Source organism: Castor canadensis, chromosome 11 (genome assembly GCF_047511655.1).
Source record: "Castor canadensis chromosome 11, mCasCan1.hap1v2, whole genome shotgun sequence".
Classification (NCBI taxonomy): Eukaryota; Metazoa; Chordata; class Mammalia; order Rodentia; family Castoridae; genus Castor; species Castor canadensis.
The window spans coordinates 142,736,936-142,760,072 of record NC_133396.1 but is presented as its reverse complement, the minus strand read 5'-3'; the positions used below and the strand labels follow the sequence as shown (position 1 = coordinate 142,760,072).

Sequence of the window (23,137 nt, the reverse complement as noted above, 5' to 3'; positions counted from 1 at the left end):
GCGAGCTAGGAGGCCGCGTGCGGGGTGGGCTCGGACGGTTAGAGAGAGGCGGCTGCGGCCTGAGAGGAAGGGAAGTCAGCCGCCGCCACAGCACGGCGGTAAGGGGGCGCCCTCCGCCTCTAGTGCCGGGCGGGCCGGGCTCTCCTCAGCAGGGTCGCCCCGTCGCGTCGCCCGCCCTCCGTTCCTAGGCCGCTGAGCTCCCACAGGTGGCCCTCGGCCATAGCGAGTGGGCTGCACCTGTCGCACGGCCCTGCCCGGAATGCGACGCGCAGGTCGCCTGTGACCCGCGCCCCCTGCGGTGCTCTGCGCGTCCCGGGGTCCCCGCCCCCCCAAATCTCGTGTCCCGCAGGCCCACTGCGGACAGGGAGGGCAGCGGGCTGGGCGCCTGGTTCTCGGGACTCGCGTGGCGCGCCCTGTGGGTTTCTGGAACATTCTGGTGTTTCCTTTTCTTTGGGGGGTGGGACGGGGGGGGTCTCGCCATGGAGCCCAGGCTGGCCTCGAATCCGCGATCCTCCTTTTTCCGGGGTCACAGGCGGGCCACCACAGCGGCTGGCGTTTCTGTGACATTGCCATCCCCGGGTTGGTTGAGTGCGCGGTCTCCGCGTCCACGGGCGGGCTGCGTGGATCCACGATCACGCATGTGACCGTGTTGGATCACGGGAATGCGTGGGTACCTGGGCGCTCCAGGTGTCTGCGGGCGCTGCAGGCTGAAGTTAAAACGCTGTGTCTGAGCTGCGCACGCGCGGACTGTTTGCTTGTCAAACACAGCAGCTCTTGGAGTCACGTGATGTAGAGGTTGGAGTCACGTGATCTAGAGGTGGTTTGACTGCGGGAGGACCCCGGGGGCGGGAGTGCTGTGAAATACTGGGGCGTTTTAGGCGAGGGGCTCGAGGGTCTTGAGCGGCTGCAGGTTCTCATGTTTGGAGGAAGGACGCTTAGAAACCAACCACTTCCCCTCCCCCCCGCCCCCCGCCATGAATGCCCTTATTTCTTGAAAATCAAATTGCGCTGTGGTCAGAGAATTTGGAAGATATTAGAGTAAGACATTTGAAATTTGTTAAGACTTGCCTTATGGTTAGGTAGGTGGGTAATTTTCAAACTATCGTTTGTGCTTAAAAATACATGGATTCTCCACTTCTCGAGTTGTGCGTATCAAGTCAAATTTTAAAATGGAGTTGTTGGTTCTCTTTTTAGGGGGGTGGTTTCTGGGTTTTTTGTTTTTTCTTTTTAAAGGAGAGATTGGCTTGATTATATATTTTGAAGCTCTGCTGTTAGGTGCAAGTTCAGAATTGTTTTATTTTCCTTTATTCATTATGTCTAGTGACTGTTTTAATATCCATTTTTCTATTGTGAAGATAGCTATGATATTTTTATTTTGCCTGCATATCTTCCCCGTTCCTTTACTTGCATCCTTTTTGTATGCTTTTGTTTTAGAGATTTATCTTTTAAATAGGATATAACTAGTGTTTAAGAAATTCTCAATCCTTGTATTCCTCACTTTCTCTTTTCTTCCAAACTCCTGACTTGTTTTATATAAGACTTAGCCTCTAAACGATTTAACTTGTCTTCCATTTTTTCCATCTCTATGTTTTCTTGATACTTTGTTGAGATCTACTTGAATAAAGTAGATATAAGGGATGGGAGAGTGAATATTGCATAGGCAACCTATGCAAGTCAATAACAATTATCCTTTGTTTTCAGCTTTGTTCAGTGTTTCAGATCCTTTGTGTAAAGTTTGTTTGCTTCATGCATTATTTCAGTTCAAGATTTGTAACATTTTTCAACCTTTATTTTGTGATGTATACATTTTAGTATATATTGACTCCCCATTATAAAATGAGGAAAATAGAATATAATTCATACATTTATACTTTATCTAATGCTTTCTACTCCCAAACTTTCATTGTTTATAGTGTAATTATGGTTATGTTTATAGGTGCCTTTATACTTGTTAACTGTGTGTGTGCATGTGTGTGTGTATGTGTGTGGGGGGGGTGGTTGGCAGTGCTGAGGATGGAACCCAGGGCCTTGTACATGCTAAGGAAGCGCTCTACCACTGTGCTACATTCCCAACTCTTTAATAATGGACTTAATTTCTGTTATTTTATTTAGCAGCTTTCAACAGTGTCTATTAGCCTCTGTCTATAAAAGATGAGGAAATCAGAGCACTCTTCCTACATTCCATCTAGCTCCCTTTCTCCTCATCTTGATTTTGTAAGTGTTTATACTGGCTATCTAAATAAAAGTGTAGAAGTAGGGAGGGATCTATTCTGTCATCATAAGTTCCATAGTTGACTGAGTTCTGTATTTAAATTAGCTAGTGCTCTTACTATTCTTTCGTTTATTACCAAGGTTTCCCTTGGTAATTACCAAGCATGTACCTTTCTGAAGGGATTGGCAAATATGGTCCACAGGCCAAATCTGGCCTGCACCTATGTTCATATGGTCTACAAACCAAGAGCATTTGCAGCCCATTTTATAAGTATAATCACTAACTTTGAACTCTGGTTAAGTGAATTGTTAATTCCTCTAAAACAGTTCCTTTTGTGTCATTAGCAGGTTTGTATCACAAAATCTATATTTTGTTTTATTGAACTTCATTTATTGAAGTTCAAAAAAATATATGTGGAAATAGATTTTCTCTCTTTTTTTGTGTGGCACTGGGGTTTGAACTCAGAGCTTTACACTTGTAAAGCAAGCACTGTACCTCTAAAGCCATACCTCCAGTCCATTTTCTCTTATATGAGTACCAAAGTGAAAACCTTAGTTTTGTGTTTTGGCCCACAAAGCCAAAAATATTTACTCTTTTGTTATTCTTTGGTTTATTTCAGAAAAGGCTACAATTCTGCTCTACTGCAAATTTAGAATGTGTTTGAGTCTAGAGAAATATTTTTTTAATCCAGAGCCTCTCTTAGGCTCTGTTTCTTCATCTAATGTGAAAATGTGATCCCCAATGTTGCACCCTTCAGTTTGTGGCTGCAGAGAATGATCCTCTTATTTTTGGGACTCTTCAGGTCTCATCAGAGACTGTCCCACATTGACACTGTTCTTGTCACCTCACCTGATGTAGGGTCTTCAGCATTTCTATTCCAGAAGGATTATTCTTGCCCTGTTTTTTTCATTCTCCTTTACTTGATTTGTCCAAAGCATATTCATTTATTCACTTGGTAGCTAAAGCTTTTTCTGTCTTACATTGATTCTAGGCTTAAATTTTTGGCTTAACTTCTTTAGTTACACTGTGTCGTCATTATTTTCTGTATCATGTTAAATTTTCCTCAGTGATGAGAAAGATGAGAAAGAGATTCCCATTTTCTTTCTTTTCCTCTTTCTTCTTTTGTGTATGTGTGTGCGTGCGCTTGCTAAATTAAACTCAGTGCCTTGTGTAAGCTAAACACCTGTTCAACCATTGAGCTACGTATGCTCTCAGCCCCAGGAATTCCTTTTTCATATTTCAAAATCCACTTCTTTTTGTTCTGTTCTGTCTGAGGAGTCTGGTAGTGTATGGATGTGGCCTTCAGGTGATTGGTGAATGATGTAATTCAGCAGCTTGAGTGACTAGTTCCGTTGACTTCCCTTATCTCTTTTTGGCTTTTCCTGAGGAAGTGATCCTAAAACATATCATAATATTTAGTATGGAATTTGATGTGAACTAAAATTGTATGTATATAAACTCATCAATGCAAGAAGAAAAAATTGCCTTCGAGAGGAAGTTAGTTAATATAGAGATTGCTTAGTGAATAGTCTGGAAATAATACTATATACAAAAAAATGCTTGTAGTAATTGGGTATTATGCTAAGCCTCCTGAGAAGTTAGGAACTATATATACAGATTCAAATACCAGTAGTCAAACTGTCTTTTATGTTAAAGAAAATAATTTAAATATATTTTTATAGCTAGTTATTTCATAGCTTCAGAAGAAAGTTAAACATTTATACCCATTGACTTGACAACTGGAAATCAAGAGATGGACAAGGAGGAAGCCAACACGAAACCAAGGTAAAAATAAAATATAATAAAATGAAGGGGTAGGGGGCATGGTTCTAGTGGTACAGCACTTGCCCAGCAAACTCAAGGTTCTGAGCTCAAACCCCAGTTCCACAAATAATAATAAAAAGAGATTTGTTTTTTTTAAGTAAGACTTCAGTGGCATATGGCTATTAATAAGCCATTAAGTGAAAAACTTAAAATGTAGTGTGGTGATTGGTTGAAGGTTCTGGACTTTAGAAAACCTTTGTTTCCTGGGGAATGGTTCCTGACAAGAGAGGCAGACCAATGGTGGATATGTCAAAAAAGTGAGAGGGAAGTTGAGGACTATGAGATATTAACCAATAACAGAAATTCTGAGAAAGTGAAAGGTGTGATTAGTTCTAGGTACAGACTATGGCAGACAGAGCCCATGGATAAAAGGTTGGGAATTTCCATGTGCTCTCTTGTTTGTTTCCACATCCCCTGGGTGGATTGGCATCTGCTCTGTATCTATGGAAGTCCACAAAAACAGCATGACCTGCCTTATCAATCAGAGGACACAGAGAGATTGACACCTCAGCACTCAGTGTGGGCCCAAGGTGGGACTGTAACTGCAGGTGTGAGCAGTCACCTTCCCCATAAGACTGACTCTCTCTCTCTCTCTCTCTCTCTCTCTGTGTGTGTGTGTGTTGGTGGGTAGTTGGAAGGAGGGGCAGCAGCTCATGGGGCAGGGTCATGGTCAGATTTGCACCTCAGATGGGCAGCCAGAAGACTTAGTCCTGAGACTTGTATTCCCCATTTCCATTTCTTTACAACATGGAACTCTTAGACAACAGCCCTTACACCTCAGTGGCCACATTGCTGATAACCCCATTTGAAGATGGGCTCACAGGGAAATGAAAGGATAGCTTTCTGGGATGGGAGGAGAGACAAAGAGGGACTTTGGACTCTTACTGCCTCTTGAACAGACTCCAGCGTCCCTCAGCTTGGCCCTGCACACCCCACTGTTCCTTCTAGAGAGGTCTTGAAGCCAAGTTCATGGACTTTCCTAGGATTCTGCCTTGTGACTGAGCTACTTCTGGGATTTACTCACTACTCTCTTATATTTCAGCTTATACCAAATGAAGCAGAAATAAAGGATTGGAAGGAAGTGAGAATTTAAATGAAGCACAATAAATACCCTCAAGAAATAAGAGAAAGCACCATTTTAAAACAGAAACTGAGTTATAAAACCCAACCGGAAGTACTGAGTGTGAAAAATATTATAGTTTAAAAAAAGCCACTCTAAGATGATGGGTTGGATAATAGAATAGACTAAGGTGAAGAATAAGTGAGTAAACTGTAAGGTAATAAAGAAGAAAGAAAAGTACCTGGAGAGAATGTGAGAGGAGTTATGAGCTGAGGACAATCAAATTAAAGTATCAGCACTCATAAAATACAAGTTCTAGAAGGAAAGAAAAAAATATGTGGAAACATTACAAGTTCACTTGTGTTTACATATGGTGAGTTGAAACTATCCCTTTCCTGAACTCTCGCTGAAATGATGGCAAGGATTAAAAAAGAAAAAGCTCACAGGGAATAAGAAAGGCATCAAAATTCTGGAAACTTGAAGACAAATGGAGAAGTGATTTTTGACTTAGCAGAGCAGAAAGTGAAACCCTAAGATGACAGTGGGGAAAATAGGACCAGAAGCAGGCCAACTCATCTCTTAACCCTCCCTAGTCCACATAGTCCCAGGAACCTCTGGAAGTGTGCATGTAGGATTGAAATCAGAAAGCTGAAAGTCTGCAAAAAGCAGTTGGAAACCATAATTTCTTTCGCACATCCCACAGCCAAGAGACTGCTTCTTCCTCCAATCCATTGGGCAGCTAGAAGCTGACAATCTAGGCAAATTAAAATGAGGTCAGGATGTGGGAGCACCAAGCACAGCTGGGGGTTGAATGCTATATTCGTATCAGGAGACCATTAGGTGTCTTCCTCTGCTAGACTCTGGGAAACCTCATAGCTGAATAGTAAGAGCATTATTCTCTGGGAAAAAACGGCCAGCCTAAAAGCAATATCTTTAGATAGTGACAATTGGGGGCAGCTCTACTAAGGCTCAAATCATCCCACAGTGAAGTTCACCTGTTGATAGTTCCACCACAGTGAGAAGAGCTGTCTGTATGCCACTTTAGCAATGATTCTTAAATGTAAGCAGACAACCCGTGATCATGAGAACCATTGAGAGAAGTTTATGGCATGATTAAAAACCCAAACAACTCGAAGCTTGGAGGAAATAATATAGAAAGAAGAAAAGTTGACCATCGTGATGAGGGAGACAGTTGACATTTGGAAAATAAAAACTATGAGCCATTTGGAGAATAAAAAGTATCTTTTGGTGGGGCTAGAGTGTGTGGCTCAAGTAGTAGAGGACATGCCTAGCAAGTGTGAGGCCCTGAGTTCAGCTCCCAGTACTGCCAAAAAGTAGCTCTGGGGATTAAATGCACAATAGTAGAGAGAAAGAATGAAGGGGTTGAGGAAATTTTCTAGAAAGAAAAATGAAAAGGTAGAGACAGAAAATAGAGAAAGGATAAGAAAAGGATACATAGGGAGCAAAATACAATGGTAGGAGTGAATTGAAAGCATGTTTCTAATCACAGTACAAACATAGACTAGCTTTTTAAAATGTCAAACTGGGTAAAATTAACATGCATATTCTGGAAACATCTTGAGAAGCATAAGTATATGCCAATAGATGAAAATTAAAACATGGAAAACATAAGACAAATACATTATTATGGTATCAAAAGAAAATATAGTATCGAGACTGCACAGTGAAGGCGTAGTGGAAATAAATGAGGCCACCATATTGTGATAAGAATACTCAGTGCAGTGGATTAACTGCTCTAAACTCACATAGGCCTATCTGAGGCAAAGGAGACAAGCTGAAAGAGAAATGGACAAATCTGTCTTATAGTTGGAAGTTTTAATTATTATCACTAATTGAAAGATCAAGCACAAAGGCTAGTAATAATAGAAGATATGAACAACCAAATCAATACACTTGTTTGAAAGCAGATAAGAGAGAGAAACAGGCAGAACACCACATCCCAACTGCAGAATACAGATCCTCTGTGAGGTTACATGCAACAATTATAAAACTTGAGCATGTAAAGTCATAAAAATTTGTTTCAAAAAAATTTCAAAACATCAATATAGTTCACATACTGTTTAATTCTTTAGAGCTCAGTAACAAGTGGTTAATTAGAAAACCCAGTAACATTTAGAAATGAAATATAATCTTTTTAAAACACTGCTGAGTAATCCATAAAGGAAATTTTAAAAATGTTAGAACTGAATACAAAAAAATAATTGCTAAAACTACTATATTAGCAGTGTCACACATCATTAAAAATTATGTGATATAGTTAATACAGTGTTAGAAATTTATGGTCTTTAACCCCTATATTAAAGAAGAAAAGATGAAAAATTAATGAGCTAACAATTCACTTAAAAAAGTTAGGGAAGGCTGGGTATGATGCCTGTATACCTGTATTACTAGCTATGTGGGAGGTGTAAGTAGGACTGCAGATCAGACCAACCCTCGCAAAAAGCAAAAGACCCTACCTGAAATGTTAAAGCAAAATGTGATGGATGGGGCATGGCTCAACACCTGCCTTGCAAGTGTAAGGCCCTAAGTTCAAACCCCAGTACCTCAAAAGAAAAATGAAGAGATGAAGATACCAGAAATTAACAAAACAAAGATAAAATACATATCAGCCAAAGCAACAGGAGAAATAAAACCAACAAACTGTTGACAAGATCAAAGAAAAAAATCACAAAGAAACAATGGGGGTCAATTCAACTAAGATATATTGTAAGAACTTTTGTAAATGTCACAGTGTACTCCCAGTACAAGAATTAAAAAAAAAAAACTGAGGTCCTGCTATTGCACAACTTCAGGGAAGGACCATTCATAGTCTGTCCCCTTAAATAGGTAGAGCGTGGTGTCCATCTTGCGCCACTGTGCTATGCCATTCAGTGGTCCTGTAAGCAGTAATAGAGTGGAAAGGGAGGAAAACACAATAGAAACATTAAATTTTCAATTATTTCATGGCAATAAAGTTAAAATTTACACAAAAGTAACAATTTTAAGAAAAAATATTGTTAAAATGGAAAGAAATGGACAAGATGAACTGTCTCTGACCACTTAAGTTATTGAAGTAGAAGCTATGAATCACTCCACTGCCCAACCTTCACACACGCACACATACACACACACACACACACACACACACACACACACAGAGAACACAATTTTAAAGATGCGTTGTAACTGACATTCAAGAAGTAGATCATTCCATTCTTACATGACTCCCACAAAACAGACAAAAGACAATAGTCCTTATCTAATGAGGGCAATTTGTACAACCTCTGACATCCATTTTGTTTATGGCCTTAAAAGAAAAAGAATCCTAAACAAAATATTAACCTACTAACTACAACACTGTGTAAAAAGATGATGCATCAGGTCCAAGTTGAGCAGCTTTGCCCCAGACATGCAAGGTTAGTTCTACATTGGAAAATCTATCAATATTAATTGCCACTAATAATAAAGGAAGAAAAGCCTATGATAAAATTTAATATCTTGTAATGATTTTTAAAAAAGCTCTTAGGAAACAACTTAAGGGCATCTGCCAAAAACCTAAGCAAGTACCATATTTAATGGTGGAGTGTTAAAAGAATTCCTTTTAAATTCAGAAATATGACAAGGATGGTTGCTATTATCACTTCTCAGCATGTTATCATATGCCTCGGGCAATGAGACAAAACGAGAAGAAAAAGGAAAAAGACAAAATAAAAGCTATAGCATTTGGAAAATGAGAAAAAACAATCCATATTGGTTCACAGATGATATGACTGTCTACAAAGAAAGGACAAAAGAATTTCTTACTAAGTAACCCAGACTGGCCTTGAACTTGTGATCCTCCTGGCTCAGCTTCCTGAGTACTGGGATTATAGAATGTACCACAGCACTCAGCTGGACGAAATAACGTTTTATGATTAATAAGTGAGTTTAGCAAAGCTGCTAGATTAATATCAGTAAACGTAGCTGAGTTGCAGTTTATAGTCCAACAATAGACCGAAAATATTAAATTACAACTACCACTTATAATAATAAAGAACAAGGCGCTTAGAAAAACTGCTTCTGAAAGTGTTTTAGGGGAAAATTATAAAGTTGGAGAACAAAAATCATAGAAAAACAAAGAGCAAGATTTTGTGAAGCACTCATTAAGAAAGAGGAAATATGGTAGTCTTGACCTGTAACTCTCAAAACTTACTACAAAACTACACTCAGGTGGCATGATGGAGAAATGGGTAGACAAATAAAAATACAGAATACAAGAATGGACAGTTGTATACATTTTGAGTAAGGACAGACTTGGTGCTGCAAGTTAGTGAGGAAGAGGATGGCTGCTCAGAAATGCTGCTCTGACAATTGTATGTTCATATTTTGGGGCGGGAATTGGGTCTGTCTGTGGAATCTTACACAAAGGTTTAGGAGCATAAGTGTGAAAAGACTTGTGAAAAGCCGAACTTTAATAAAAGTGTTAGGGACATGTGGGAGAATTTTGTCATCACCATGAAGTAAACAAAGATTTCTTAAAGACATAAGCAACATAAACCATAAAGACAAAGATAGATAAACTGTATTAAAGAACTTCTGTGTATTAAGACATTAAAAAATGAAAAAGTCCAAGCCAAACATAAAATGACAAAGGATTGCTATCCAAAGTATGTAAATAACAGGACAGACATTTCAATGAAGAGGAAACATTTTAAGATACTTATAACTAAATAGGAACTCACAAAGTGCTCAAAGGGAAAGGATTTAAGAATACCTGATAAGCTATTCACAAAAGTTCAAAAAGCTGTGCTTATTTGCTCTTCAATAGAAGTTTGTCTTCTTATTAATGTGCTTAGTATCTTTGTTTAATATGTCAGTAGGTCCGTTTCCCCCGGGAGGGACATTTCAGGCTTTATAGAACCCTATATTTCCTCTGCCTTGTAAAATTATGGTCCACTGCATGAGTCAGTTGTTCCAGTGATCTGAACTCTGTCTTTACAGTTTTTTCCAACATTTACAAGGTAGGCAGTTGGAATGTGTGGCAAAAATATTTTGGTAGTACGACTGATAAAGGTTGGGCTTTTGTTTATTCATTTCATGAAGGAGGGCAGTGTACAAGTATGGAATTTCAGTGACTTTTCTGTCACTACCTTAATTGGGGTTTTTCCTCCATCTTCAAAAGTGAAATCAAGTTTTAAATTTTCAGTGATCATGTCTGACATTTCTTTTTTTATGCTAAAATCCGTTAGACCTATTCAGCAGTAACTAGACTTTACATGTAAATGTTTCATATTTGCTTTTCAAAGTGACTATCAAAACATTGCTTGAAAGGATAAATGTTGTAAAGTACGGAATAAATATTTAATCTTTTTTTTTTTTTTTTTTTTTTTTTTGCCAGCACCAGGGTATGAACTCAGGGCTTCACACTTGCTAGGCAGGTGCTCTTACTACTTGAGCCAGTCTTCCAGCTGCTTTTTACAATGGGTTTTTTTTAAAGATAGGGTCTCATGAACTATTTGCCTGGGACTGGCTTTGCTCCAGGATCTTCCTGATCTCTGCCTCCTCAGCTAGGATTACAGGCATGAGCCACCACAGCCCAGTTAAATATTTAATCTGTTTCAATGACAAATAATTTAGATCGCATGCTAACCGCTCAATATCTATTGATATGATTATTCATTTATTATCTTAGAATTGTTTTCTTTGTCATCTTAGACCTTTAAAATACAAAGAGCCGAAATACAAAGATGTCTCGCCATCAGAGAATCAACCAGCTGAAGTAGCACCAAAGGAAACATTGAAGCATAAAACATTCTCTGTACCCTTGAAGTCAGAGAAAACAGAAGAAATTTATCAAGATTACTATCCAGGCATGTTGATTTATGTTGTTGGGGTTTTTTTGGCAGTACTGGGGTTTGAACTCGGCCTCACACTTGCTAGGCAGACACTCTACCACTTGAGCCACTCCTCCAGTCCTTGATTTATGTTTTCTTTTATGGAAATAAGGGTTTTCATAGTATTAAATTAAGAAGGCAAATAAAACAGATTGAAATGCTAGGGCCTACTTAAAAAGGTGAAGTTTGATACTTAACTAATTTCATTCACGGTATCAGTTAGCAATGTCTCCAAATACAAAGTTTGCTTGTTAGAAAGAACAGTCTACATACTGATAAGAATACCAATAGTAATACAAACAAGGATGTCTGACATCTCCATACTAGTTCACACTTCATACCTATATTTTAAAGAGTGGGTCACCATTTTCTCAAGTCCCCAGTGCTTTCTTTGTGTTGTGACCTCCTCTGTTGCCCTCCTTGCCAGAGCCCCGATCTCTTTACCACATACCTCATTGTTCAAGTCTTTTGCTCTTGCTCAAAATCTGCCATTTCCTGTATTTTGAGTTTTTAAACCAGAACTTCATTTTTTTTTGTCCAGCTCTTCCACATCCTCAGTTTTTATAAGCTTCCAGTCCCGTTTGAAGCACATGTCTCATGGCTAACTGTGCCTCTTCTTCATGCTAGAGCTCCTTCCTGAATTTCCTCAGGAACGTGGAGGCCATAAGCTGTTCTCTCTCATGTTTTCCCTTCTGCTGAGTCTTTTCTCTAAGCACACAAACATGCTGCCTGTGTAACCATCTTAAACAAAACAAAACCATCCAGAAACATCTTGAGGACTGTGTTCCCTTCCAACAGTTACCACTATAGATCAGTGTGTGTGTGTGTGTGTGTGTGTGTGTGTGTGTGTGTGTGTGTGTGTGTGTGTGTCTGGGGCTTGAACTCAGGGCTGCAAAGCGTCTGTTCTACTGCTTGAGCACACGTATAGCCCATTTTGCACTGGTTATTTTTTTTTTCATTTTTCTTTTATTATTGATATGTGCATACAAGGCTTGGTTCATTTCTCCCCCCTGCCCCCGCCCCCTCCCTTACCACCCACTCCGCCCCCTTCCGCTCCCCCCACTCAATACCCAGCAGAAACTATTTTGCCCTTATCTCTAATTTTGTTGTAGAGAGAGTATAAGCAATAATAGGAAGGAACAAGGGGTTTTGCTGGTTGAGATAAGGATAGCTATACAGGGCATTGACTCACAGTGATTTCCTGTGCGTGGGTGTTACCTTCTAGGTTAATTCTTTTTGATCTAACCTTTTCTCTAGTACCTGTTCCCCTTTTCCTATTGGCCTCAGTTGCTTTAAGGTATCTGCTTTAGTTTCTCTGCGTTAAGGGCAACAAATGCTAGCTAGTTTTTTAGGTGTCTTACCTATCCTCACCCCTCCCTTGTGTGCTCTCGCTTTTATCATGTGCTCATAGTCCAATCCCCTTGTTGTGTTTGCCCTTGATCTAATGTCCACATATGAGGGAGAACATACGATTTTTGGTTTTTTGAGCCAGGCTAACCTCACTCAGAATGATGTTCTCCAATTCCATCCATTTACCAGCGAATGATAACATTTCGTTCTTCTTCATGGCTGCATAAAATTCCATTGTGTATAGATACCACATTTTCTTGATCCATTCGTCAGTAGTGGGGCATCTTGGCTGTTTCCGTAACTTGGCTATTGTGAATAGTGCCGCAATAAACATGGGTGTGCAGGTGCCTCTGGAGTAACAGTCTTTTGGGTATATCCCCAAGAGTGGTATTGCTGTTTCAAATGGTAGATCAATGTTTAGCTTTTTGAGTAGCCTCCAGATTTTTTTCCAGAGTGGTTGTACTAGTCTACATTCCCACCAACAGTGTAAGAGGGTTCCTTTTTCCCCGCATCCTCGCCAACACCTGTTGTTGGTGGTGTTGCTGATGATGGCTATTCTAACAGGGGTGAGGTGGAATCTTAGCGTGGTTTTAATTTGCATTTCCTTTATTGCTAGAGATGGTGAGCATTTTTTCATGTGTTTTCTGGCCATTTGAATTTCTACTTTTGAGAAAGTTCTATTTAGTTCACATGCCCATTTCTTTATTGGTTCATTAGTTTTGGGAGAATTTAGTTTTTTAAGTTCCCTGTATATTCTGGTTATCAGTCCTTTGTCTGATGTATAATTGGCAAATATTTTCTCCCACTCTGTGGGTGTTCTCTTCAGTTTAGAGACCATTTCTTTTGATGAACAGAAGCTTTTTAGTTTTATGAGGTCCCATTTATCTATGCTATCTCTTAGTTGCTGTGCTGCTGGGGTTTCATTGAGAAAGTTCTTACCTATACCTACTAACTCCAGAGTATTTCCTAATCTTTCTTGTATCAACTTAAGAGTTTGGGGTCTGATATTAAGATCCTTGATCCATTTTGAGTTAATCTTGGTATAGGGTGATATACATGGCTCTAGTTTCAGTTTTTTGCAGACTGCTAACCAGTTTTCCCAGCAGTTTTTGTTGAAGAGGCTGCTATTTCTCCATCGTATATTTTTAGTTCCTTTGTCAAAGATAAGTTGCTCATAGTTGTGTGGCTTCATATCTGGATCCTCTATTCTGTTCCACTGGTCTTCATGTCTGTTTTTGTGCCAGTACCATGCTGTTTTTATTGTTGTTGCTTTGTAATATAGTTTGAAGTCAGGTATTGTGATACCTCCTGCATTGTTCTTTTGACTGAGTATTGCCTTGGCTATTCGTGGCCTCTTGTGTTTCCATATAAATTTAACAGTAGATTTTTCAATCTCTTTAATGAATGTCATTGGAATTTTGATGGGAATTGCATTAAACATGTAGATTACTTTGGGGAGTATCGACATTTTTACTATGTTGATTCTACCAATCCATGAGCATGGGAGATCTCTCCACTTTGTATAGTCTTCCTCAATCTCTTTCTTCAGAAGTGTATAGTTTTCCTTGTAGAGGTCTTTCACATCTTTTGTTAGGTTTACACCTAGGTATTTGATTTTTTTTGAGGCTATTGTAAATGGAATTGTTTTCATACATTCTTTTTCCGTTTGCTCATTGTTAGTGTATAGAAATGCTAATGATTTTTCTATGTTGATTTTATATCCTGCTACCTTGCTATAGCTATTGATGATGTCTAGAAGCTTCTGAGTAGAGTTTTTTGGGTCTTTAAGGTATAGGATCATGTCGTCTGCAAACAGGGATATTTTGACAGTTTCTTTACCTATTTGTATTCCTTTTATTCCTTCTTCTTGCCTAATTGCTCTGGCTAGGAATTCCAGTACTATGTTGAATAGGAGTGGAGATAGTGGGCATCCTTGTCTGGTTCCTGATTTTAGAGGGAATGGTTTTAATTTTTCTCCATTAAGTATAATGCTGGCTGTAGGTTTGTCATATATAGCTTTTATAATGTTGAGGAACTTTCCTTCTATTCCTAGTTTTCTTAGAGCTTTTATCATGAAATGATGTTGGATCTTATCAAAGGCTTTTTCTGCATCTATTGAGATGACCAAGTGGTTTTTGTCTTTGCTTCTGTTAATGTGGTTCATTACGTTTATTGATTTTCATATGTTGAACCACCCCTGCATCTCTGGGATGAAGCCTACTTGGTCGTGGTGAATAATCTTTTTGATGTGTTGCTGAATTCGGTTTGCCATTATTTTATTGAGGATTTTTGCATCAATGTTCATTAAGGCGATTGGCCTATAGTTCTCCTTTTTGGAGGTGTCTTTGCCTGGTTTTGGGATAAGTGTAATACTGGCTTCATAAAATGTGTTTGGCAGTTTTCCTTCCCTTTCTATTTCATGGAACAGTTTAAGGAGGGTTGGTATCAGTTCTTCTTTAAAGGTCTGATAGAATTCAGCAGAGAATCCATCAGGTCCTGGACTTTTCTTTTTGGGGAGACTCTTGATTGCTGCTTCAATTTCATTTTGTGTTATAGGTCTATTCAGGTGATTAATTTCCTCTTGGTTCAGTTTTAGATGATCCTATGTATCTAGAAATCTGTCCATTTCTTTTAGATTTTCAAATTTATTTGAATATAGGTTCTCAAAGTAGTCTCTGATGATTTCCTGGACTTCCATGGTGTTTGTTGTTATCTCCCCTTTTGCATTCCTAATTCTACTAATTTGGGTTTTTTCTCTCCTCATTTTAGTCAGGTTTGCCAGGGGTCTATCGATCTTGTTTATTTTTTCAAAGAACCAACTTTTTGTTTCATTAATTCTTTGTATGGTTTTTTTGGTTTCTATTTCATTGATTTCAGCTCTTATTTTTATTATTTCTCTCCTTCTATTTGTTTTGGGATTTGCTTGTTCTTGTTTTTTCTAGGAGTTTGAGATGTATCATTAGGTCATTGATTTGGGATCTTTCAATCTTTTTAATATATGCACTCATGGCTATAAACTTTCCTCTCAAGACTGCCTTAGCTGTGTCCCATAGGTTCCAGTAGATTGTGTTTTCATTTTCATTGACTTCCAGGAACTTTTAAATTTCCTCTTTTATTGCATCGATGATCCATTCTTCATTAAGTAATGAGTTATTTAGTTTCCAGCTGTTTGCATGTTTTTTGTCTTTACTTTTGTTGTTGAGTTCTACTTTTACTGCATTGTGGTCAGATAGTATGCACGGTATTATTTCTATTTTCTTATATTTGCTGAGGCTTGCTTTGTTCCCTAGGATATGATCTATTTTGGAGAAGGTTCCATGGGCTGCTGAGAAGAATGTATATTGTGTAGAGGTTGGATGAAATGTTCTGTAGACATCTACTAGGTCCACTTGATCTATTGCATATTTTAGATCTTGGATTTCTTTATTGAGTTTTTGTTTGGATGACCTATCTATTGATGATAATGGAGTGTTAAAGTCTCCCACAACCACTGTGTTGGGGTTTATATATGCTTTTAGGTCTTTCAGGGTATGTTTGATGAAATTGGGTGCGTTGACATTGGGTGCGTACAGATTGATGATTATTATTTCCTTTTGGTCTATTTCCCCTTTTATTAGTATGGAATGTCCTTCTTTATCTCGTTTGATCAATGTAGGTTTGAAGTCTACTTTGTCAGAGATAAGTATTGCTACTCCTGCTTGTTTTCGGGGGCCATTGGCTTGGTAAATCTTCTTCCAGCCTTTCATCCTAAGCATATGCTTATTTCTGTCGGTGAGATGAATCTCCTGTAAGCAACAAATTGTTGGATCTTCTTTTTTAATCCATTTTGTCAAACGGTGTCTTTTGATGGGTGTATTAAGTCCATTAACATTAAGCGTTAGTACTGATAGGTATGTGGTGATTCCTGCCATTTAGTTGTCTTAGTTGTTTGAAGGTTTGATTGTGTGTACCTAACTTGATGTTACTCTCTACTGTCTTGCTTTTTCTTATCCTGTGGTTTGGTGCTGCCTGCACCAAGTTGGGTGTCACTTTCTGTGTGCAGGATCCCTTGCAGAATCTTTTGTAATGGTGGCTTTGTGGTCACATATTGTTTTAGTTTCTGCTTATCATGGAAGACTTTTATTGCTCCATCTCTTTTGAATGATAGCTTTTCTGGGTAGAGTATCCTGGGGTTGAAGTTATTTTCATTCAGTGCCCAGAAGATCTCACCCCACGCTCTTCTTGCTTTTAATGTTTCTGTTGAGAAGTCTGCTGTGATTTTGATGGGTTTACCTTTGTATGTTACTTGTTTTTTCTCTCTTACAGCCTTCAATATTCTTTCCTTAGTTTCTGAACTTGTTGTTTTAATGATAATATGTCGTGGAGTAGTTCTATTTTGATCTGGTCTGTTTGTTGTCCTGGAGGCCTCTTGCATTTGTATGGGAATATCTTTCTCTAGATTTGGGAAATTTTCCATTATTATTTTGTTGAATATATTATGCATTCCCTTTGCTTGCCCCTCTTCTCCTTCTTCGATGCCCATGATTCTCAAGTTTGGTCTTTTGATGGAGTCAGTGAGTTCTTGCATTTTCTTTTCACAGGTCTTGAGTTGTTTAATTAATAGTTCTTTGGTTTTTCCTTTAATTACCATTTCATCTTCAAGTTCTGAGATTCTGTCTTCTGTTTGTTCTATTCTGCTGGATTGGCCTTCCGTTTTGTTTTGCAGTTCTGTTTTGTTCTTTTTTCTGAGGTTTTCCATATCCTGGCAGTTTTCTTCTTTATTGTTGTCTATTTTTGTCCTGAGTTCATTTATCCATTTATTCATTGTGTTCTCTCTTTCACTTTGGTGTTTATACAGTGCGTCTATGGTTTCCTTTATTTCTTCTTTTGCTTTTTCAAATTCTCTATTTTTATTGTCTTGGAATTTCTTGAGTGTCTCCTGTACATTTTGGTTGACCCTATCCAGTATCATTTCTATAAAATTCTCATTGAGTACTTGTAATATGTCTTCTTTTAAATTATTCTTGTGGGCTTCATTGGGTCCTTTGGCATAGTTTATCTTCATTTTGTTGGAGTCTGGATCTGAGTTTCTGTTCTCTTCATTCCCCTCTGGTTCCTGTACTAATTTTTTGCTGTGGGGAAACTGGTTTCCCTGTTTTTTCTGTCTTCCCGTCATTGTCCTTGGTGTTGTTACTGTCCCTGTACTGTGTGTAATTAAGTATTTTCTAGCTTGTAATAATAACAATGGTAATATTGAGAATGGAAGAGTGAGCTGAGATGGAAAGCAAGAAGTTAAAGAAAAGGGGAAAACAAATATACAGACAAGAGGGAGAAAGCAGAACAAGGTATCAGACAAGAGAGTTTCAAAGGTATAAACAGGGAGTGTTAGTGTACTAATCGACAGTAAGCTGAACAGACAATAGAGAGAGAGAGGATTGAAAATCAAAGATTAAAAAAAATAAAAAATAAGTAAATGAAAGTAATATCTATATATAAAAATGAATTAAAATAAAATGGAAAGTAGAAAATTAAAAAAAAAAAACAAAAAACCAAAAAACTTCCAAGTTTATATGCAATGCAGTTTCAGTCTTAATAATTTGGATGTCCGTCTCAATCTCCAGTCCTGGAGTTGGTGCCTCCGATGTTGTTCTGTAATTGTCTCATCAAAGGGGATGCATAAAGTAGAACAAAACTGCACACACACACACACACACACACACACACACACACACACACACACACAAAAGAAGAAAAAAAAAAAAGCCCCACCAAGTGTCCCCAGTTCAAATGCAATACAGTTTCAGTAAGTTTTTCTGCTTGCAGGTGTAATTCAGTTGTTCTCTCATCAAAGGTAAGGAGAAAAAGAAAAAAAAGCATCTGGAGACAGTTCTGAGAGTGGTATCTGCAACTGTGGCTTGCCTGCCTGCTGCTCTCAGCCTGTAGCTGGCGGCGTTATTTATGCAGATCTCTGGGGTGAGCTAGCACTCACCTGGTCCCACAGGCTTTGTTTGCTCAGAGTTCTCCTGTGTGGGAGCCTCTGCTACAGGCTTTCCCCTTCCCAAGCACTGGGAAAGGTGACACTGCCCCGTGTTGTCAGGCCTGCGTGTTTATTTACAGTTCATGTGGGAGCCCCTCTCCTCTGAAGTTTTCCTCCCACTGCCACTTTCAGCAGCTTTCCTGCTCCTGCTTACTGGGCGGTGCTGCTGCTCCTGCCGGCCGCCATGTTTGTTTACAGTTCACGTGGGAAGTGGGTCTTTCCTCCTCCACTCTCACAAGCTTCCCCGCTCCTGGTTGCTGGGCACGCGCCCCGCTCCCGCCAGAGCCTCTCCGGCCCGCCCGGCTTGTTTATTTACAGTCCCGGGAAGGATTCCCTTCCCCCAATCTTCAGCGCTCAGGGCGCCCCACCCTCTTTCCAGCGTGTCTTAACTGTTCTTACTGCTTATTACTCAGTTTCTCTTTTTTTTTTTTTCTGGGTGGAGGTCAGTCTGTCCAGGGGGCTATGCTGCTCTGGCCCAGGCTTGTCTGTGGGGCTACCACAGTACCGCGAAGCTCACCTGGTCCGTGTCTTCCCAAGCCGTATGGGCGCTGGCCACTGGCGGCCCCGGGGGCCCTCCTCGTTTCTCCATTTAACGTGAAGTGGAGATTCTCTGCACTGGGTGGAGATGTGGAGGGGTCAAAGTTATGCCTTTTCTCGGTGATTATGCCTACAAAGTGTGTCTCCAGCATCTCTCCAAGATTTCACTATAGGAGGGTCGCTTTCTGCTTCCTACCTCTAGCCGCCATCTTGGAATTCCCCTACAATGTCAGATCTTGCTGTTACTATCTGCACTGGTTATTTTGAAGATGGGTTCTTTTAAACTATTTGCCCAGTTGGCCTCCAACTGCAGTCCTCCTGATTTTAGTCTCCCAAGTAGCTAGGATTACAGATGTGAGCTACCTGCGCCCAGCCCACCTCACTTTTTACTCACTTCTCCTCCATCTGGATTCCGTCTCCTTCATTCCACTGAGAAGACACTTCCATGGTCATGACCTCATCAAAATGATTAATTTATAAATAGAACAATCCCTTTTATTGCACCTTTTCTGCAACATTTTAGTCTTCAGACCACTTTTGCATCTCCCTTGACTTTTTGGCTGTTCTGGGGTTTGAACTCAGGGCCTCATGCTTGCTAATCAGGCACTCCACCACTTTGACCCACTTTTCCAGCCCTTTTATGTGTTGGGTATTTTTGTACTAGGGTCTAGGGAACTATTTGTCTGGGCTGCCTTCAAACCTCAATCTTCCTGATCACTGCCTCCTTGAGTAGCTAGGATTATGGGTGTAAGCCACAAGCACCTGCTTCCCTTAACTCTTGAAGAAGACTGTTGACTTGGCTGTCTTTCTCATTTTCTGTCTACTCTTTCCCAGGTTCTTCCATGAGTTTTCACTGTTTTCACTCTGCTTTCTGCATCATTTCTTTTAGTCTGTCAAAATTAATGTTCTCCCAGAATGAGACCATATTTTGACTACTTTAGATAATTTATTTCCTCCTCTATTGCCTATTAAGTACATACCCAAACAATATTTAGGTCATCTTTGCTGTTGCCTTCAGCCTCTGCCTAAACGTGGTAGGTATGTTCAATTTATTGAAGGGGCCTGCATTGGGCCAGACTATTTTAATCTGATCCTTTTGTTATTTTCCTTAGGAAAGATGACAGAAATGTAAAACTGGATAGGAATACAAGGACTGGGCAAAGCAAGGACTTGGTGGCCAAGGAATTTTGTCCATATACTTTGAAGATAGGAACCATATAAAGGTTTTAAGTATGGAGTTTTAATATGATCAGACTTGTGTTTTGAAAAGATTACTCTGAAAAGGTTAGATCAAAAAGAATTAACCTAGAAGGTAACACCCACGCACAGGAAATCAATGTGAGTCAATGCCCTGTATAGCTATCCTTATCTCAACCAGCAAAACCCCTTGTTCCTTCCTATTATTGATTATACTCTCTCTACAACAAAATTAGAGATAAGGGCAAAATAGTTTCTGCTGGGTATTGAGGGGGGGGAGCGGGAGGGGGTGGAGTGGGTGGCAAGGGAGGGGGTGGGGGCAGGGGGGAGAAATGAACCAAGCCTTGTATGCATATATGAATAATAAAAGAAAAATGAAAAAAAAAATGAAAAGATTACTCTGGTTATAGAGTGAGGAATTCATTGGAAGGGAGTGAGAACTGATAACAAGTAAACCAGTGAGGAGACCATGTACATTCTGAAGGTAGCGCTAATCGGTTAACGATGATGGATTAGAGAGAGAGAAGGAGCCTTCAAAGAGGATCCTGGTTTCTGGCTTGTTTAACATAATGAATAGTGGAACCATGCCCTAAGACAGAAAGCCCTGAAAAAAGGCCTGAGGGAGGGACCAGGAGTTTAATTTTGGACATGTTGAGTTGGGAATACCTCTGGTCTGTCCCAGTGGACGAAGGAGTTGAACATATGTTTGGGTAGCTCAGGGCTGAGATAATATATTTGGGAGTAATCATGTAGGTGGAAGTTGAAGCTGAGGCTATAGTGAAGTTGCCTATGGAGAGAGTATACAAGGTTTGACTAAACAGGGCCAGGGAATGCATAATTATGCATCTGGAAAATGAGGACAGCTGCCTGGCCAGAGGATTGGTCAAAACAGGCTGAGCAGGATGACAAGGCAGAGAATGAGTGTGGTGTCAGAGAAGTCAAAGGGAAATATTGTATCAAAAATAAAGGAGTAGTTTAAAGTACCTAATAACACTGATATATCAAGTAAATTCAAGACTGAAAAATGTCCATTGAATTTACTGCCCCTAAAAGTGTGGTCACTTGAGTGCCACTTTGGTGGAATTTCAATATTGGGGTGAATTAAGAAACAGAAAGTAGATAAAGAGGCAAAAGAGTGGCCATATACAACTCTTTCAAGAAGTTCATCTATGTGTGAGAGAGAGATAACTAGAACAAGCTTTGATCAAATAGTGGATTATATTTAATGTGGGAGCTGCTCAGATACACAAAAGAAAACAGAATAGTTAATAATGTAGGCATGAAGAGATGGGATCTAAACAAAAGATGGAAAGGATGGGTCTTAGGTGAGAGGGAAAACAGGAACCTCTTTTACTAAGTCAGGAGCAGGAGAGAAAGATGGGTAAAAAGATGGGTTTCTTTGGTACTGTCAAGTTGAAGGAATTCCCATTTGACACCTTTTGTTTCCTGGGATGTAGCCCTGAGATCAGTTGAAGGGTTGAGACTGGAAGAAAAAGGCTGGGAAATTTGAGGAGCGTGGAGATCTGAAATAGCCATCAAAAGGGGAAATGAATAAGTTAATCAGGCAAACAGAAGGATTTCTGGTTTATGTTCAGAGTTCATTTGTGGTTAATTAAAATGAAATTGGGAGATTTACAAGTCCACATACATAAAGGCCTTTGTCTAGCAGTGCTGGGCTGTGCTGACAAAAGCATAGATTGCACAGTTGAGTTCATCTAGGGCTGCTGTTTGCCAAATAGGCTTTTTGTCATACAGAAAAAAGTAAGTTTAGGATATTGGCAAGAGTGTGTGGAAAAAAAACAAAACAAAGTAATCTGAACTGAACAAAGAGAAAGGTGAATAAATAGAGAAACGGTGGACTATAAAGAAGTGGATATATTGATAGGAGAAGAGTGGCCATGCTGGAGGATGACAGCCAGCGGAAAGAATGAGAGCACTACTATGGAAAAGCAACCTGCATGGAGCAATTATGTGTTGTTGAGTTATATCCTACTTAAGGTAGTCTGAAGATGAAGCCTATAATTGCTTGCATGTGGATAGCTTTGGTAGACTAAAGATGGGAAGACATCTCGAAAGTGGGGGAAAGGAGCGTGGTGCTAGGTAGATCTTAATTCAGGAACACTGGAGTTATCCAAATAATGGCAGGTTGAAGTGAAGAAAGTTACCCTCCCAGGAGCCAAGTTCCAGATTAACAGAACTGGAAGTGAAGGATCTAAGCATCTGGTATAACAAAAAGGTACGGGGGGGGGGGGGGGCAAGGACATGGGAAGCCTGTGAGCAGAGGTAACCATGGCAGAAAGTTTTCCCTGCAATCTTGCATGAACTTCCACAAGAGCCCATGTTTTCTCATTGTTGATCTCCTAAACAATCTGTCTTTTTCCTCTTCCCTAGCCCCTCACCCCACCCACAATTAAAAACCTCATCATCTTTAAACATTGGATTCCTTGGAACAGGACAAGTGTGTGTCTCCTCTCCTCTTATCATAAAAATGGAGAAATCTCTCTCCTCTGAAGAGGAACTATTGACTGAAATGGAATTTACTGGTTATGCCATTTTTAATCATTTTGTTTTGTTTGTAATTTTGGTGTCTTATCCATTACTGAAGCTCAGTGAAGCTCAGTGCCTTGCCATGTAAATATTTGTTAAATGAATGCAAACTAAAATAGATCTGCTTCTAAAAAGTTCTATTGTTAATCATTTCTCTACTCTTCTATGTATAGAAAAATCCATCAGTTACGTAAGCCATAGAAGAAGTATGGGAAGTAGACCTTTGGCTACTCTCTTGCACTTGTATCTAAGTATTTGCTGTCCTCAGTTATCAAATTAAACTCTATAATTTTTTTCTGTTTTTCATATGAGGATTCACACCTTAAAGATTTAGTGTAGTAATAAAATCAACAATCAGCATTTATCTTAATAAGCACTTACTATGTACTTTAAATGTGTTAACCAGTTTAATTCTTATAACAAGGCTGTAACAATTATGAGATATAAAGGTGAATCAGGTGAGAGAGCTGTAAAAACTTGCCACTGTTGTTAACTCAGTTCCAACAGGTTCTGTCACCCCC

General features: G+C 39.5%; 1 protein-coding gene across 1 annotated transcript in view; it reads left to right on the top strand.

The window, feature by feature from the left end:
* Nucleotides 1–680: 680 nt before the first annotated feature.
* Nucleotides 681–23,137, top strand: part of Dnah14 (dynein axonemal heavy chain 14) — a 279,653-nt gene continuing 257,196 nt past the window's right edge. The window contains exons 1-2 of the mRNA XM_074044804.1: nt 681–3,997; nt 10,791–10,945. Coding sequence (XP_073900905.1) covers nt 3,966–3,997; nt 10,791–10,945 — 187 coding nt within the window. The 5' untranslated portion in view covers nt 681–3,965. The remainder of the gene's footprint in view (nt 3,998–10,790; nt 10,946–23,137) is intronic.